General features: G+C 37.1%; 2 protein-coding genes across 4 annotated transcripts; one reads left to right on the plus strand and one right to left on the minus strand.

Moving 5' to 3' along the window:
* Window positions 1-1,014: 1,014 nt before the first annotated feature.
* LOC106667840 (G patch domain-containing protein 11) lies at window positions 1,015-9,060 on the plus strand. Of its 3 annotated transcripts, none has more exons than XM_014396047.2 (5): window positions 6,475-6,797; window positions 6,907-7,151; window positions 7,203-7,441; window positions 8,039-8,146; window positions 8,818-9,060. In XM_014396047.2, the coding sequence occupies exons 1-5, from the start codon at window positions 6,748-6,750 to the stop codon at window positions 8,950-8,952; spliced, it is 777 nt and encodes a 258-aa protein (XP_014251533.1). In that variant the 5' UTR covers window positions 6,475-6,747; the 3' UTR covers window positions 8,953-9,060. The 3 variants fall into 3 exon arrangements, 2 of the variants coding, with proteins under 2 accessions (XP_014251533.1, XP_014251534.1); XM_014396048.2 differs by having other exon boundaries at window positions 6,490-6,797; window positions 6,922-7,151; XR_001340658.2 differs by lacking the exons at window positions 7,203-7,441; window positions 8,039-8,146; window positions 8,818-9,060 and having other exon boundaries at window positions 1,015-6,797; window positions 6,927-7,151.
* Window positions 9,061-9,999: 939 nt separating this feature from the next.
* Window positions 10,000-16,416, minus strand: LOC106667862 (target of rapamycin complex 2 subunit MAPKAP1). Its single transcript, XM_014396091.2, has 10 exons — window positions 16,212-16,416; window positions 13,637-13,762; window positions 13,443-13,571; window positions 13,228-13,385; window positions 12,997-13,166; window positions 12,650-12,820; window positions 12,543-12,592; window positions 12,385-12,480; window positions 12,151-12,322; window positions 10,000-10,580 (listed from the first exon to the last, which is right to left on the minus strand). Exons 1-10 carry the CDS (start codon window positions 16,282-16,284, stop codon window positions 10,364-10,366), a joined length of 1,362 nt encoding a protein of 453 aa, XP_014251577.1. The 5' UTR covers window positions 16,285-16,416; the 3' UTR covers window positions 10,000-10,363.
* Between the last annotated feature and the right edge of the window lie 916 nt (window positions 16,417-17,332).

Raw genomic sequence — 17,332 nt, forward strand, 5'->3', positions numbered from 1 at the left:
GGGCCAACGTCGTTTAAGGTGATGTGGAGGATTATGGGGAGGGGATATAGTAAAAAGAGCTTGACTGGAATGGTTATGGCGAGTCGAAAGATGAACGAAGGTACGGTGGAGGTCACAGCGGCTGGCAAGGCTAGAGACGTCATAGAAAGCTTGGATAATTTGTCTGAGGACTTATGGTTAGAATGTTTGGATGGGTTAGATCCCCACGGTTCTGCTCCGTATGTCCAATAGGTCAAATGTGTTTTGTAAAGTGTAGTTTTTTCATTACAGTCATGTCTGATTTTGGTCCTAGTAGTCTTCTTAGTTGTCCTAGTCTTCTCTGTTTAGTTCTTGTCGTGTTATCCGGATTCCATGTCTAGTACAGTCCTAAATATTTGACTTGTGTGGAAATCCGTAATTCCTTATTGTTGGCGTATAGTCTAGAACAATGGCGTTTTTTTTAATAATATTGCGGTATCGTCGTCATAGGTTGACGAGGTGGTGTTTGAATGGATGATCAGCAGTATAAATTGTGTACAGGATAGGTGCAAGGATGTAGGACCCGGCGATCGGTTTTACCTCCGAGAACTTATACCGCACCTCACTCTGAAGCAGCAATCGGTTAGGTAGGATTAGAGGATTAAGTAGTAAGGATCAGATAGGAATTGTTTTAGCTTGAAGAGAATTCCCGGATGCTAGACTGTATCAACTGCTTTGGTGATGTCTAGCATACAAGTAAAACTTTTTTAAATGAAAATTTAAACTAAAACAAACAAAAAATTTGGCAAATGTGGTGCTAGGGTGGTGTCCTCCTGTGTGCCATAATGTACCTTAGGAATTTGGATCAAATCTGTTGAGAACATCGACCCAATATGCATTTATGTAAAATTTGACGACATCATTAGCTAAATAAAGGTAATACCCTAAGGTAATAAAGGTAATCCCTAACCATACCTAACCATCTCTCTATAGCAACACCCGACAGGGTTTTGTTAATTAATCAGATTTTTAAAACAGGTGATCCATCTTATTTGTAAATACTGATTAAAACATTTTCAAATGATTTATTCCCATCGGTAAATACATGCAGGAACTTGAAAAGACAACCGCAGAAGTAACCTCCGAAGTAACGCCAGAAGAGTCGAAACAAAAACTGAGCAGCCCGCCTTCGGATACTGGAACGTACTTGAGCGTCCAAGGGTTCGAAAAAAGATGGCTCGACATAATAATGTTCAAGGCGGCAAAAAAGAAAATGTTCAAGAAAATGTACTTCATGTTTTCAGTGCAATGCTTGTTCTACTTAGTCCTAGCCCTTTTGTCTTATTTGGTCGAAGAGGTGAAAGAGTTTTACGTTAGGATGTCACCGTTCCTCGTGATTCTCTTCCTGTCGACAATATTCATACTCATGCTTTTCTCGCTCAGCTCAAAACTAAGGAAGGTGTACCCTTTGAACCTTCTTGCCATTTTGGTCATCACCACCCTCCTCTGTTTCTGCAACACGATCATTTTTGTCGTGTCAGAGCTTTACGAAGGGGCCATCATGTTGATAGTCCCTTTGCTTGTATCCCTCACGATCATAATCACGACCTGCATTACCCCGTTCGACATTCACAACCGGTTTATGATTTGCCTTATGACGTTGCTGGTGCTAATCATCAACGCAGGTATGGCCACAGCGTTGTACTTCAGCTCCGACTACCGACTATCGACCCTCATTATGATCAGCAGCTGCCTGACGGTGGGCTCCTATTATTTCCTCTACGGCAGCCTCTACGCACTCAGGTACAAGTTTGACGGCGTTCACGTAAGCGAGTGGATAGTACCTGCAATGCTTTTCTACACCGGCGGACTCCTCCTGCTCTACCACAAACTATACCAGCTTTTGTGCATTATCTGCAGAATAGACGACAATTGGTATTATTAATCTAATATGAATTTATAAATCATTAAAAAATGGAATAACGAGTAATTAAATTGCTTTTACGACACATGTTTTTTGCTTCCGAACAACCGAAGGTAGGGAAGCCTTATATTCATGCAGGAAGTGGACACAATTTTTATCCTCCAAAATCAAAATTTCCACTAGCATTTTGTAACCGGAAAAACTCCAAAACCATGAGACCAATTGTTATAAAATTTTCGGAGATTGAACGGGTTGGTTTTTAGATGACCCCGTATAAATTTCATCCTAATTTGATCAACAGCCTGTACATGCGCGAACGTAAAATCCTGTACACAGTTTTGTTTCCAAAAGCATTAAACGGATTTTGATGAAATTAGCAGGGATTATGCGAGTTGGTTTCCAGATTGTCCTGTATGAATTTTATACCAATCTGATTAACCTTGCTTTGACCATACACAAACGTAAAATCACGTACACATCTATATCTACAAAAGCATTGGTCGGATTTTATGAAATTTTCAAGGATTATGGGGGTGCTATCTAAGATGATCCCTGATTAATTTTATACCAATCGGATTAACATATGAGATTTCGCATGCGCAATCGTTAAAGTTCACAGCTTTATCTCTGAAACCATACACGGATTTTGATGACATTTGCAGGGATTATGCGAGTTGGTTTCCGGATAGTCCCCTATGAATTTCATCGCAATCGTATCAATTGTAACACCTGCGCATGCTCAAACGTACAATCCGTACATAACTAGTCTGGGCAACCTGCTGGAGTTCCCAACATACACCATTTTTACGGATGGTAGTAAGATAGGTGAATCTGTGAGTTGCTCTGCTGAGGTATACCACGAAAACGGAAATGCCATATGCACGCTAAGTACCGTTTGGCAGCGTGGTTCAAACAACCAGGCATTAATTCTGGCGTTCATGCATGCAACAAAATGGTTCTTAGAGACTCAGAAAAACCATCTGGTTCCAGCTACGAACTCTGCTTTGATAGACACAAATAATGCGGTAACATTGGACATGCACATGGAGACGTGGAGAAAATTCGTGCAACGCTTAGGAAATGTCCGGCTGAATTGGGATGGCAGGTCGGAATGCTGTATTAAAGCACACGCTGGAAACGATGACAACGTAATGGCAGATAGGATGGCAAAGGATGAAATCTTGCCAATTATCTACTCCCGGGTACCAATAACCTATGTGAAATTTTGGGCTAATCGGAAGTCGGGAAAATGAGTGGGGGAGGTGACAAAAGGAATCCAAATTTGTCTACTGATACATGACATCTTAGACTTGGTTGTAAGTTCAAAGGAGAGAACAGGGCAAAATCTAAAGTTCGAGGTGAAGTAAAAACTTCTCGTTCTGGTCCTCTAATGCAAGCTGTTAGCATTTTTATGTCAATCTTCAACTGAATAACACGTCTAACAACACGAGGAAAAGTACATTGGGAAAATTCCAACTTCACCAGATTTAATTCACCGAGCCCATATGAGGATTTTTTCAACTAGAATATTTTATATATTTTCTTTAACTTTTAAGATATTGCATATGGTGTTTTAACTTAGTTTTATTTTGTTTTACAATCAAATCAGCTTTCAATTTATTACCACCAGTAATGCAGTTGTCATCGAAGGAAGAACGCAATTCAATAATGAGGCGACGGTCGAGAAAGCTATTTTTGAAGGCGTACATCATCCACTCCTTGCAGAACATGTTTTGGACAAGTCTCAGCTTGTTTTTCATCCTTCAGAAAGACGTCATGAAAACTTTCCGTATTTATTACTGGTTGGCGTTGATCTCCCTGGGATTTTTCATCACCGCCACGTTATTGCTTGCCTGCTCGTATAAGTACAGGCAGATGTTCCCTTTGAACATGTTCATCCTCATCATATTAACGATGGCCCTCGGGTTTTGTTTTGCCATCTTGTTTACGCTGATCAACGAGGTCTGGGTCGTGATATACTTTTTGACTGCCCTGTCTGCAGCACCGATCATCATCACAATCGCCTTCCCTTTCTTCTCTTTCAACCTACAGAAGGATAACATCTACTACTTGTTTGTCACCGTGACCGTATTATTCCACATTATCGGAATTACTGTAATGGCCACACTGACTGGAGTTAAATGGCCGTACTTCGCCAATGCCATAGTAGTCAACATATCCATGTCACTCTACTCCTTCTCTGTTATTAAAATGGCAGCTGCTGGTAATATTGAGCCCATCGGGCAGTCCGGCGTCGTCCATTTGATTCTGCTCCTATTCATAATTCATTGGCTGATGTTTTCCTTCCGGTGCCAAGTGTTGGCTAACTTCTGCAAACCCAAATAGGAATAAAACAAAATATATCGTCAAAAAAAAATCCAGCGTTAATTTTTGTATTTCAGCCTGTTAGAAAATAAGAAAAAGTTAAATTAAAGACTAACCCAAAAACACGTGATACATTCACAAATTGCCATCATAATAAAACATAACATAAAGACTTCGCAACTGTGAATTGACCTTTAAGTAGAGAGTCAAAAATAAGTCTTTTTATGAAGTACTCATGTCGCCATTATATATTTACTTTTAACTGGGGTCTTCACTGTTCGAACTAACTTATTTCTTTTAAGCATTCTCAGACTTTTTTTCCAGGGCGTACGTTCAAGTAGTAGAAAGCGGCGTTGGCTAGTGTGATCACCGTCCTTTGATAGGTCAATGACTGGCAAAGCTGCAGATTGACGTCAAGAGTTAGGAGCTGGGTACTTACTTCACACTAGTCTCACATAGATTTTAAATCGTCTATACACGGTTGAATATATAGTAATCCATTCAGAGCTTATTCCAAGTTTTAAATAGTAGAAAGCGGTATTGATTGGTATGATCGTCCGTATTTGATAGGTCAAAGGTTGGTAAAGTGAGCTGTAGGTTGACCTAGACAAGATTTAGATACTGAATATGACCAGTCTCCAAATGGATGTTAAAAACCGTCCAACAACAGCTGAATATCTGACAAATCGTTCAGGGGGCTTATTCCAAGTTCAAGGGTTGGAAAGCGGTATTGACTGGTCTGATTGTCCGTCTTCCTTTCATAGAGCTTTATCTCTTACCTTGCCTCATACCTGGTGCCTTCCAGTGCTTGAGGTTTTCTTTCTCCAGCTCCAACTTTAGCACAATCTCTCGGTGCCTGGTTGTCGTTCCAGACATATGGGTGAGAGGGCTGCCCCTTCTTTGGCTAGTTGGCTTCCTTCTGTACCCACCTCAAGGTAATGTTGAGTTTTCCTATGGGCAATTTAGTTACTCCCGGGCTAGTCTGATGAGTAAAGCAAACATGTTTAATGTTTTGATAGCCATCCGATTGCCTGAAAGTATGAAAATATGTACACCTATTTCTTCTTTATATGATCCTGTACAATCCTTGGACCTCAACTTGTAAGATAGTTCGAATCAGTGTTGCTAGAGTGTAATTTTGCCCCTTTACCCTTACACCCTGTTCTATCTTGGATACATCAGTGTACCATATTAAGACCTTTCCTGGCACTTGGGGTTGCTTTCTTCCAAAGTTCAGGTACTGACAGGAATATAACCTCATTTATTTTAATTGTTCTCAGAATGTTGACATTGCTTCTTCTTAGATCTGGTTTTATTTCTTTGTTCATATCTCCGTAGTTTGCTAGCACTCTCAAGAAAGCCACCCCTTAACATGAATGTGTAAAAGTGGGTGATCGAGTGTTGTTTCCATAGCTATTACGGAACAAGTATGAGCAGCAATCACCGCTGCTATGTTAAGAGTCTACTCTTTATATGTTTTACTATCCTTATCTATCCTCACATAGTGTGCTCCATATGTGACCTACCATCCGTTATAGTGTATGACCAATACAATTGATACAATAGGGGTTGATTCCACAGATTCTGCTGCTGTAGAGCCTTAGCCTTATGTAGTACGTTGCTTATATGACTTCTCCACATAAGCCTTCGGTCAAGGGTTATACCTAGGTGCTTAGTTTCTTTGGAGGTTATGTCTTCATATTAAAGCGAGGTCTTTCAGATTTAGCTGCAAACAAGTTTTTAGGGTTGATATGTAACACCCATTTTCTAAGAATATCTTTCTACGATGTTTAGTGCAGTTTACATCTGTTTCGACAGTATCATCAAATTTTCCATTTTTGATTGGCTAACAGGTCATCTATGTATGATGACCTGTTTTAAGCTTCATGATTAGGTGATGTACTAATAGCATAGAAGTGACATTAGTACCCCTTCTAGATGCCATAAATTTTTAGGATAGTGGTCATAAAGAAAGGGCCTGATCAGAATGTGGGAGATCCTTTTGTTCAAGAGTCTTTTTTCCAATGTCTTTGATTCTTGTATCCTGGTGGAAAATGACTTTGTTTTATGTTCCTAATGTGTTTAGCTTGGTTTTTCAATTCAGAACTATTTAATTACATCCAAAATTCATGTTTGCTTGGCTGTCTGACATATATTTGTTTGCGTTCAGATTACACTGCTTGAACTTCAACTTTACATTGGTTTTATTTTAATTTCATGTATTTTTAATATCGTTCGTGTTTTGATTTAAGCAAAAATAAATATGTGGATTTACAACGTCATACTTGAAGAACTGTTCCTGCTGAATGGTTAGAACATTTAGTCTTGGCTTTTCTAGAGCATGTACAACTTATGTGTCAAAAATGTTTTTTGATTTAAAAAGAAATACGTACGAAATCATCATTATTTGCAGCTTGCTTGTACATTCTTCTGTGTACTTAATTCTGTAGTTCATGGCATCCCCACTGTGTTCAGTTTATTTATGTTTGTTACCTTCTCGCTTCTCCTGCTTGTTCACTCATCACTGATCAAAAGAAAACATGTCATCAGAGGAAGAGGATTATATGTCTGAAGCTCTTTTAAAGACTTGGTAATATTTCTAAAGTTAAACTAATTGAAAGTAATTTAAAAATCTTGAAATTTTTTTTTATATTACTTGATATTTCCTGGAGTCTTCTCTTTTGCATGTGCATTCTTAGTTGTATTTTTCCCAGTGAAGCAGACATCAGGCCAGGCCTCATACACAACCGGAGCGAAAAAAGGAGCCTGGAAGTATCGAAGAAACGTCAGCTCGAGGAAGAGGCCAGGAGGAAGAAACCGTTGAGGGTCGTAGAAAATGAGAACAGGGCAGAAGGCCTCGATACGCCAATCGCTCCAAACAACAAAGGGTTCGAGATGCTAAAAAAGATGGGGTTCAACCCTGGAAGTGGCCTCGGTGCGAAAGGTAACTTAACGGACAGTCTCCTCCAGTCGTTTTCTAACATTACGCTTGCAGGTCAAGGAAGGGCAGAACCGGTCAAAATCGAGGTGAAAAATAACAAAGAAGGCCTCGGACGCAAAGAAGCGCTGAGGGAGCTTATAGAAAAAAAGCGGAAAAAGTGGAAAGAGGCGAAAAACAACACACCGTCTCTCCTCGACTATAGAGCTGGTCTTGTTGCGAAAGAAAAAGAAAGAAAAGCTTGCGCTGATTTGGGAAAGAGCCAAAGTTCTTGTTACAACCTCGACACCAAAAATGTAAAATTATTATTTTTTATATACATTATGTTTAGTGGTCTGGTTGACCAAATTACTTCTTTCAATTAAATATTCTTTGTTTATAAGTTCTTGGTTGAAATGAAAAAGCTAGTGTCACGAGCGGGATTTGAACCCACGACCTTAGGCTAAATACGCCGTTACTCTACTTGAGCTATCGTGACTTTGATCCACTCAGACACCAGCTCCGCATCTCAACCTACAACCTTTCAAATTTTCCCTCCTTTTTGCCATTTTTCAAATGTAATTAGGATTCGATATTCAGCAACTTATGAAGTGGCCACGGGGAGCTGTTAGTGAAGTTATACTTTCCCTTACTTATTAAATCAATTACATTTAGTGATCTAATTGACCAAATTACTTCTTTGAATTAATTATTCTTTGTATGTATGGTGTCCGAGTGGATCGAAGTCACGATGGCTCAAGTGGTTAGAGCAGCGGCGTATTGAGCCGAAGGTCGTGGATTCGAATCCCGCTTGTGACACTTGCTTTTCCATTTCAATCAAGACCTTACATACCAAGAATTTTTTTTTCCATTTATTATTTCATCAATAAATTCATCAATAAAATTTCTTTCAGGGCATAACTGAACCAGAGGAAGAATGGTTCTGGCCTAAAAAACTTCTAAAAAAAGAAGACAGTGAAGAAGAAGACGATGAAAAAGAAGAAGAAAAAGAAGAACTTTCGGTATTCAATAATAAAATTTTATTAGCCTAAAAAGCCACAGGTACACCTGTGTCGCAATATATTTTATATCTAGTTTAAATAATATTTCAAGGTCATCACGACTGCTTTGTTAAAATCTGCCTATGGTGAATGCACATTTCTTCATTTGGGGTTAATAGCGGATCTATAGTTGCCCGTTAGAAGCTTGATCTGTAATGTGTAAATACAGTAGTCTGAACTTGTTTGTCTCAACCCCTCGTCAGATTAGTTGAATAATACAGCCAGCAGTAAATCAAACTGAAAACAGACACATAAGAGGTGGTATAAAAATACAAATAAAAATAAACTGGAAGTTTTGAAAAGGAGGGTGAGAGTACTAGGGCAGTTGGCATTTTTGTTTTGTAGATTTTCATTTTTAAATGGCAAAAATGAGTAAACATTGAACTAAAAGTATCGAATTGCCGAGTAAGCTCCATTTTGAGAAATGCACACATATCACTCCTGTGGTGTTAAGGATTAACTTGATCCTGAACTATTCTCGCTGGTTTTGGTATTTTCTCATCTTCAGTATTATACCGTCACTGACTTTCAATTTTTACAAATAGGACTAGTGAGAATACACCAAGAGGATCAGTCTTCAGGAGTTAATAGTATGGGTTAAAGGTTAATTTTATTCAAACTATTAATTGCAGACGCAGGACAAACTTGAGCTGCTGACGGTCTATTTAAGGACAAATTACAACTACTGCATATGGTGCGGCGTCGAATATGAAAACGCAGACGACATGGAGAACAGCTGTCCAGGATCAACTAAAGACGATCATTAGTCATTTTTGTATCATATTGTAAATAAGGGGAGGAGTAAAAATTTTACTTTGTTTATTTTTACTTTTATTTTAAAATAATATAATAAAAACATGTGAAACAGAAAAAAAACGCACAACAAAATTTTTTTTTTTAATTTAATTTTCAAAAAACACAAGACGATTCATGACCAAAACAAGAATAATACAAAAAATAAATTCTGTAAATTGTTTTTAAATACATTATAACTGATAGTAAATAAATAAATTGAACACTATTTGTTTTTAAATATATTGAAAAAAATTACTAATTCATAAATATAAGTTTTTCTTAAAAAAAGTTTTTTTTTACTTTATTAGCCTACTTTCAAATACAAAAAGACATACCTAGGAAATATCACAGATAAATGCCCTGAACTTCAGGCATGTTCTTGAAATAACAACTCGAGTCGTTGCGAGGATTCAATTAAAACGTAATAATATAAAGTGTCTTATTGGGAAATAAAAAGTGACTTAAATTACAACCTTAATGAGCAAACAATCTCTTAAGTATAAATAAATTTAAAAAAGTTAAACGCCGTTTCCAGATGATGAACGTTGAAACGTTACACTGAAAAGTTGAGGGCTACTAAGTGTCCCTTTCATCTCCCGTGAAAAAAAAAAAAAAAAAAAAGAAATACTGTCAAGAGTAATTAGAATAGGAATTTCCATTCTTAGATATACTAAATTCTTTCTAGTTTTGTTATTTGTTTAAAAAAAGAAAAAGGAACTTACAAAGGTGTTTTCTTTAATAACTAATAGGATGTTTTGTATAGTTTTGGAAAAAAAATTGTGGATGGGTCGTCAATTTAATTTGGCAAGTTAAATTATTAATATTTTGTGTTATTAAAAAAAAATCACATTTAAATAAAATAATTAATTTCTAAAAACATATAATCTTTGGTATGTTGATATTTAACATGTTCAATGTGTCTAAGCACCCCCCAATGCTTTAAAATGACAATCTGCAGTTTTGTAAATTAATTTTATCGAACTAATTTTGTAAGTCTGTGAATTTATTATCATTAGAAATTGAAAAATGGGTGCTGCACTGAACGTGTTGTTTCACTAGATTGTTTCACTAGTTTTCTTTGCTTTATTTACCAATACAAATTAAATACTGAGATAACAAACAAAAATCTAGAAGAAAAGGAAAATACTGATCTCATTTAAAAACAATTGGTCCTATAAAAAAACCGCCTTAGAGGCTCTTTTCTCTTACAAATAATAATAATTTCCATGGGTTAACAAAATCTATATACATATTTTTTTCCTAACAAGAAAATTCCACATCCTTTTTCTTTCAAACCACAGTAACAAATACGATAAAGGAATTTCTTCTTGAGCTGGTTTAAACAGAAATTTTTAAATTTTTATAAAATATCTTTATAAACGATCATCTAGGGCCGAGGAAGTTTTTCCGCCGATGGGATTTCCTTTCCCGGAGTGCGATGTACTCTTTCCTTCTTAAAGACTGCCGGAAATCGAGGATCTCGTTGACTTTCTTGACTATTTCCACGGCGATTCGGGTCTCACTTTCGTAGTCTTTGGGCTTGAACTTACCCGTCGGCTCTTCAGTCCTGGTGTCCTTTTTGTGGTAATAATAGACTATCCTGTAATTTTGCCAATACATAATTTTATTTTTATTTACTTTTAATCTAGCTCGTGTTTATTGGCCATGAAAGGAGTATCAGGGTCCAATCCCATCATAAACCATGAGAAAGAGAAAATTAGTGTCTGTACAAGAAGGTGGAAGAACTTTTTGTGAGTATACTGGCAGGGATGGAAAAAGAAAAAAGCCAGCAATATACTAAAGTAATTAAGTGACATTTCAAATTTGATGCAATATTACAACTATTAAATTAAACCAAATGTTCTCGTCAAAAACAAAAATCAAATACCAGGATCGACCAATGGTCAACAGAATTTTTTCCATTATCGCCACCAATGGGGGGATCCGACAGGTCAACGGCAGACATAATTTTTTCTACTATCGCCACAGATAGGTGGTTCCCACAGGTGAACAGCAGGTATAATTTTTTCCACTATCGTCTCTGATGGCGGGATCGTACAGGACAACGGCAGACATAATATTTTTTCCACTCTCGCCTCCGATAGCGGGATCCTACAGGCCAATGGCAGACATAATTTATTCCACTATCGCCACCGATATGTGGTTCCCACAGGTCAAAAGCAAGGATAATTTCTTCCACTATCGCCACCGATAGGTAGTTCCCGCAGGTCAACAGCAGCCATAATTTTTTCCACTATCGCCTCCAATAGCGGGATCCTACAGGCCAACGGCAGACAAAATTTTTTCCACAATCGCCACCAATGGGGGGATCCTATAGGTCAATGGCAGACATAATTTCTTCTACTATCGCCACCGATAGCGGGATCCTACAGGCCAACGGCAAACATAATTTTTTCTACTATCGCCTCCGATAGTGGGATCCTACAGACCAACGGCAGACATAATTTTTTCTACTATCGCCTCCGATAGCGGGATCCTACAGGCCAACGGCAGACATAATTTTTTCTACTATCGCCTCCGATAGCGGGATCCTACAGGCCAACGGCAGACATAATTTCTTCTACTATCGCCACCGATAGCGGGATCCAACACGTTAACGGTAGACATAAATTTTTCTACAATCGCCACCGATAGCGGGATCCTACAGGCCAACGGCAGACATAATTTTTTCTACTATCGCTTCCGGTAGCGGGATCCTACAGGCCAACGGCAGACATAATTTTTTCTACTATCGCCACCAATGGGGGATCCGACAGGTCAACGGCAGACATAATTTTTTCTACTATCGCCTCCGATAGCGGGATCCTACAGGCCAACGGCAGACATAATTTCTTCTACTATCGCCACCGATAGCGGTATCCAACACGTTAACGATTACATCCAATAGCACGATCCTACAGGCCAACGGTAGACATAAATTTTTCTACAATTGCCACCAATAGTGGTATCTTACAGGCCAACGGCAGACAATTTCTTCTACTATCACCACCGATAGCGCGATCCAACATGTTAACGGTAAACACAAATTTTTCTACAATCGCCTCCGATAGTGGGATTCTACAGGCCAATGGCAGACATAATTTGTTCTACTACACAGAACATACTACAATAGCAGACTTTTTTTTTAAAATAATTTCTGGATGTGTTACCTAAATGTAGATCTGCTGTTTGATTTGTGTTCAGTCAGATCACAAGCTACGACATCATCCATGTGGTGAGATTTTGCTCTTTGCTTTCCCCAAAGCTTCGTGCTTACTTTCCTCCCACTAGATAAGTAAGGCTGGATCACTGGAGTCACCTCTAATTTATCCGAAGAAATTTCTAAAGCAAGGTAATTATGTTTATAATTTTTATCTAAACTTTTATATTTGTTTATTACCCACCTAAATATATGTCTGTTTTAGTCCTAACTCTATTCAAAGCACAAATGTTAAACGTCTGACTGACTGGGGCAGACGACCGAGTGTCTTCTTGTTGAGCTGGCATGACATACAAGAAAAATTAAGATTCAATTTACTTATAAAAAAGTTTTACATCTTACCTCGAGAACTTGTAGCCTCAGCAGGAACATGATGCAATGTAGATTCAATACTGTCAATTGAAATATTAAATTAAAATGCAACAAATTAATTGAAAATGTATTCTTACATAAAAGGGTAAGATTCTTCGTGGTTGTGAGTCACCGTGTCTCTTTCAACAAGTGCTAGATATGTAAATCCAAATTTACCGACTACCTCCCTTGAGTCTAGGCAAGGGAAATCCCAATCCACATCTCCATCATCTTCAGCAATATATAAACCATAATGACTTGCACTATCCCTTCAAAATAAAAATAAGTAAATAAAAATATTACAATCTTGAATCTGATCAATATTCTTAATGGTTTTATCTGACAAGGCAGACAACGCTGAATATGGCGAAATGGCAAAATTCAAAAGAACGTGAACAGTTCGTTATCATCACTACAATTATTAAAATTTATTAATTTTTAATACCTCAAGTTGATTTCAGGATGTTCTAAAGAGCATTTCCAACAGATTAGACCAATAAGATCCATGACTTTGGCCGAAGCAATAACAACAACTTCCATCGGGTATTTTCGCTTATCCTCGTTTAGCATGGTTATGAATATTAGATATTTTTTTGTAGGGCTGCCGACCTGGGCCTAGAAGAAAAAATAAACCAATGAAAATTCATAACACTGTCTTCCTGCCTTGAATACTCACATTGCCATCCATTTTAGCATAATTCTTAAAAGGGTTGAGAGGCATGTTTGGAAATTTTGAAAGCATCTCTGTAATGACGGAAATCTTTTTGACTTTTTTTATCTCCTCCCGTACTTTCGTCATGTCCTTTTTCGGGAATAGTTCTGCCCTTTCTTCAGCTATAATTGAAATAATTTAAAAACATAATAATCTAAAATTTCAAACAGTCGAATTACCCGAAAGCGGGTTCGGATTGGCCTCCCATTTTACGTGCATTATGTTCGCAGCTTTTTTCTTTTCTTCCTCGAGCTTCTCTAACCTCTGGGCTGTATTCAACCTGTGCCTCCGGAGGCCAAATTGCAAGTCTAGGAATTTATCTTCTTTTAGCATTTCATTTTAAAGGTAATCTTTCAAAAGGCAACCTATTTACCAGAATTGAGGTCAAATGATTGACCGTCATCATCTTCATCCTCCTCAACTCCCGGATAGCAGCTATATTTACTTAACTGAGTCTGTTTTGCTATATTGTCACAAATCATAACAACCTCACACATTCCTAAAAACAAAATTAATCATAACTTACAATATTTTATTTAAATATGTTAAAAATATTGCTGACTACTCAAAGTTTTATGTATATATGTATTTATATTAATCTACTTGACAATTATAATTGTATAATACGATCACAATGGGCCATTTTTTCTTTTGAAATAAAATGAAATCACAAGGCAATAATTTGATGCTTATCATGATTAAAGTTACCGATATTTCAACAATGTTTCTCTTTTTTTATTATTTTACAATATTATATCATTTATTGACTTGTTTTCTTTTCAAAGTATAAATCGAATAATGGAGAGGATATAAAATTCTGGATGCTATTCAGCCCTAAGAGCTTAAAATCGTTATTGTATCATTATTCGTATTCCCGAGGGCATTGAGTCCTACGTTGGATGTGGCAGCAAGGGGTCAAACCAATTTTATTAAAATAAATAAAATCTCATGGCGAACCCAGAACCGCTAATGTGAGTCTCTAACCATTCAGTCACCAAAGCCTCCTAAACGATCCTACAATCACAATCAGAAATAACTTGTGTTTTTTTTCCATAGGGTATTTTTAGTTCATTTCTATTGAATCCAATGCTGTATCTTTTTTTTCAGCAGACAATTTTCTACTTTTGGATCCAATTATGTGAAACAATTTTTAGATCTATAGAACATTTTCCATTATAGGAGCCAATTGTTGGATTGTAAGGTCTGACAGCAGACAGAATATTTTCTATCAAATTTGACAGTACAAGAGTAGAAAGACGATTTTCTATTGACAGTCCAATGACAGAATGAAAGTACATTAAAAAAATTAAAAAATAAATCACATAGCCAACAACTGAATATTTTCTTCCACAGATCCAATTTTTGGTTCTGATAGTTCAATCACTTAATATTTTCTATTATTGACTCCAATTTTTGGATCTCACAGTCCCACTCACCGAACAATTTCTACTATTGGATGCGAATTTTGGATCTGACAGTTCAACAATCTTATATTTTGTACCATCGGATCCGATCTTTGGTTCTGATAGTTCAATGACCGACAGCAAACAACAGACAGAATATTTCTTAACGAATCAAATTGACCTAAAAAATTATAAATGAATCCTATACAACCAATATTTGCTAATGTCGGATCCAATTATTGGATATGGTAATCTATCAACTGACAGAACATCTACTATTAGATCCAATTGTTAGATCTGCGATCCAACAACAGACAGAATATTTCCTATTATAACAGATTTACCTAAACAATTACAAACTGCCGATAATTTCCTACTAACAGATCCAATGCATCAACATTTTCTACTAACAGTTCAAATGACAGTATAGTTTCTAATATGAGATGAAGAATATTTTCAAACTGACAGTCAAACGGCAAACAATTTCATACTATTTTATCCGATCGCATTAATTTTTGGTTTTACAAATCATTTTCTATTTAATACAATTGTTGGATCTGACAACGAACAAGAGACAGAATATTTTCCAGTGTGTATGATTGACCTGGATTTATCAGTTCAACATATTGATGGATTTGACAGTCGGACATTTCCTACTATCAGATAGACAGTGATTACTGACTTATTTGACTTTCTAGGCTAGCGTCGGAAGCAATTAAATATAGTAACAGTAGAAGTATCCCGTCATTCTTATGATAAATCTAGACGAATCATAACGATCACAATGGTTTCTTCTTTTATGTGCTATTTTTAACAGTGATTTAACTTGGAAAATATTTAGTGTAAAAAATTCATGTCAAGATAGCTCAAGTGGTTAGAGCAGCGGTGTATTGAGCTGAAGATTGTGGCTTCGAATCCCGCTCATGACACTAACTTTTTCATTTCAAGCATAAAAAATATAATAACTTCTTACATAAAAAGATTAATTAATTGAAAGAAGTTGTTTGGTCAATGGGACCACGAAATATAACGGATTTAATTTTATGTAATGTTTTTAAAAAAATTGTTATTGTAAATGTAAGTAGTTAAAATCTTGGGAGAAAATTGAAAAATAAACATGAATTTCTCTCTTGAATAAGATTGATGGGAATGATTGATACAAGCATGGCACATCATCCTGATGGATTTTCTTAGCAACCAGGGGTTTAGAAAGTCAATATTTAGCTTATTTTTATTATGTAACGAGTAGGCCGATTGTTTTATTTTTATCACCTCATAAACAGGCCTTTTGATGGGAGTTGTAAGGAGCCTCTTTTGATGGCGGGTAAGGCCCGTGGAAACGGCGACGCCGCTGGTACCGGAGGAAAACATCCGGCCCCCATCAAAAGCCGGCAGATCAAGAGAAAAACTGCCAAAGGGGTTTTAAAGGGAAACGGCCGACCCCTAGCACTGTAACCCCAGCTAGGGTCAATTTTAAATAGTAAGTGCGGTCCTCGGGACATAAAAAAGTCAGTAACGTGCAAAAGAGACGGATCTGGGCCTCACCTGAGTCATCGGCGGCGATAAACGAATTTCTGATATGCGAGAGGAGCCAGTGTTTGTTGTCATACAATGCCATATTTCGATTTTAACATACATTGTCAACAAACGAGCACGCTTCTTTAAATTCTCTTTTTTAAATTATATCGGGATTCCTATCTGCCATATTGAATTCCAGGCATCCATTTCCATCCTTATCTCGCTCGCCTACATCCGCCCCGTTTCCCCGGCGAAAATTCCCCTCGCCGTAGGGACAAAAACAAATGAGAAAATCCTCATTTTCCTTATTATTATTATTATTCGAAACAAATGCGAATTAAAATGACCGAAAATTTATTTTCAAAAGAGAAAAATTACCTTTTGATTTGGTGTCAAGAGAGGGGAAAACCGCGTGCGGCAGATTGGCGCCCAAACGTGAGCAATTCGATTTTTTTGATTTTTCCAATTCAAAATAACAATTAAAAACTCTAAATTTACCACGACAAATCCTACAAACTTTAACCGTACTCACTTGCTTAATACTGCCCATTAGTAATAATATTTCATTTCAAAATAAGTAAAATCGATAGCGAAACGCTTAGGATTACCATAAGTCCACAAGGGGTAGACGGACCCAGTGCCGGTTCACATGTACTTATACACATGCATTGAAGAAGAAAATAATAATATTTTTCCGAGAAGAAAATTAACTCTAAAAGCACTGTTAAAGAGAAAGCCATTATCTTCGCCAAAGAATCTAAGTGAGTAGGTTTAACCCTTGACCAAAGGAGAAGGGGAGAAGTAATATAGATTATACTACTAAGCAAAGAGGCTACTGCAGCAAAACCTTGAAAATAAACCAGTCAGGTCCCTGGTTAATCATCCTTCCTTACTGTCTACAAAGAGTGGCTTCTAGACTGCCAGCAGACTTCTGATATACTTAACTCTTGACCTAAGGAGTAGTGAAGAAGTCATATACGCAACATACAACGTAAAGCAAAGGCACTACTGCAGCAAAGCCTTGGGAATAAACTAGTCAAACCTCTGGTTAACCATCCACCCTTACCGTCTACAAATGGGGTAGTTTTCTAGACTGCCATCAGACTCCTGAGATACAATTAAATAAAACCTTAGTATCCAAAGAAACT

The sequence above is a fragment of the Cimex lectularius genome, unplaced genomic scaffold (assembly GCF_000648675.2).
Source record: "Cimex lectularius strain Harlan isolate CLEC.00 unplaced genomic scaffold, Clec_2.1 scaffold95, whole genome shotgun sequence".
NCBI lineage: Eukaryota > Metazoa > Arthropoda > Insecta > Hemiptera > Cimicidae > Cimex > Cimex lectularius.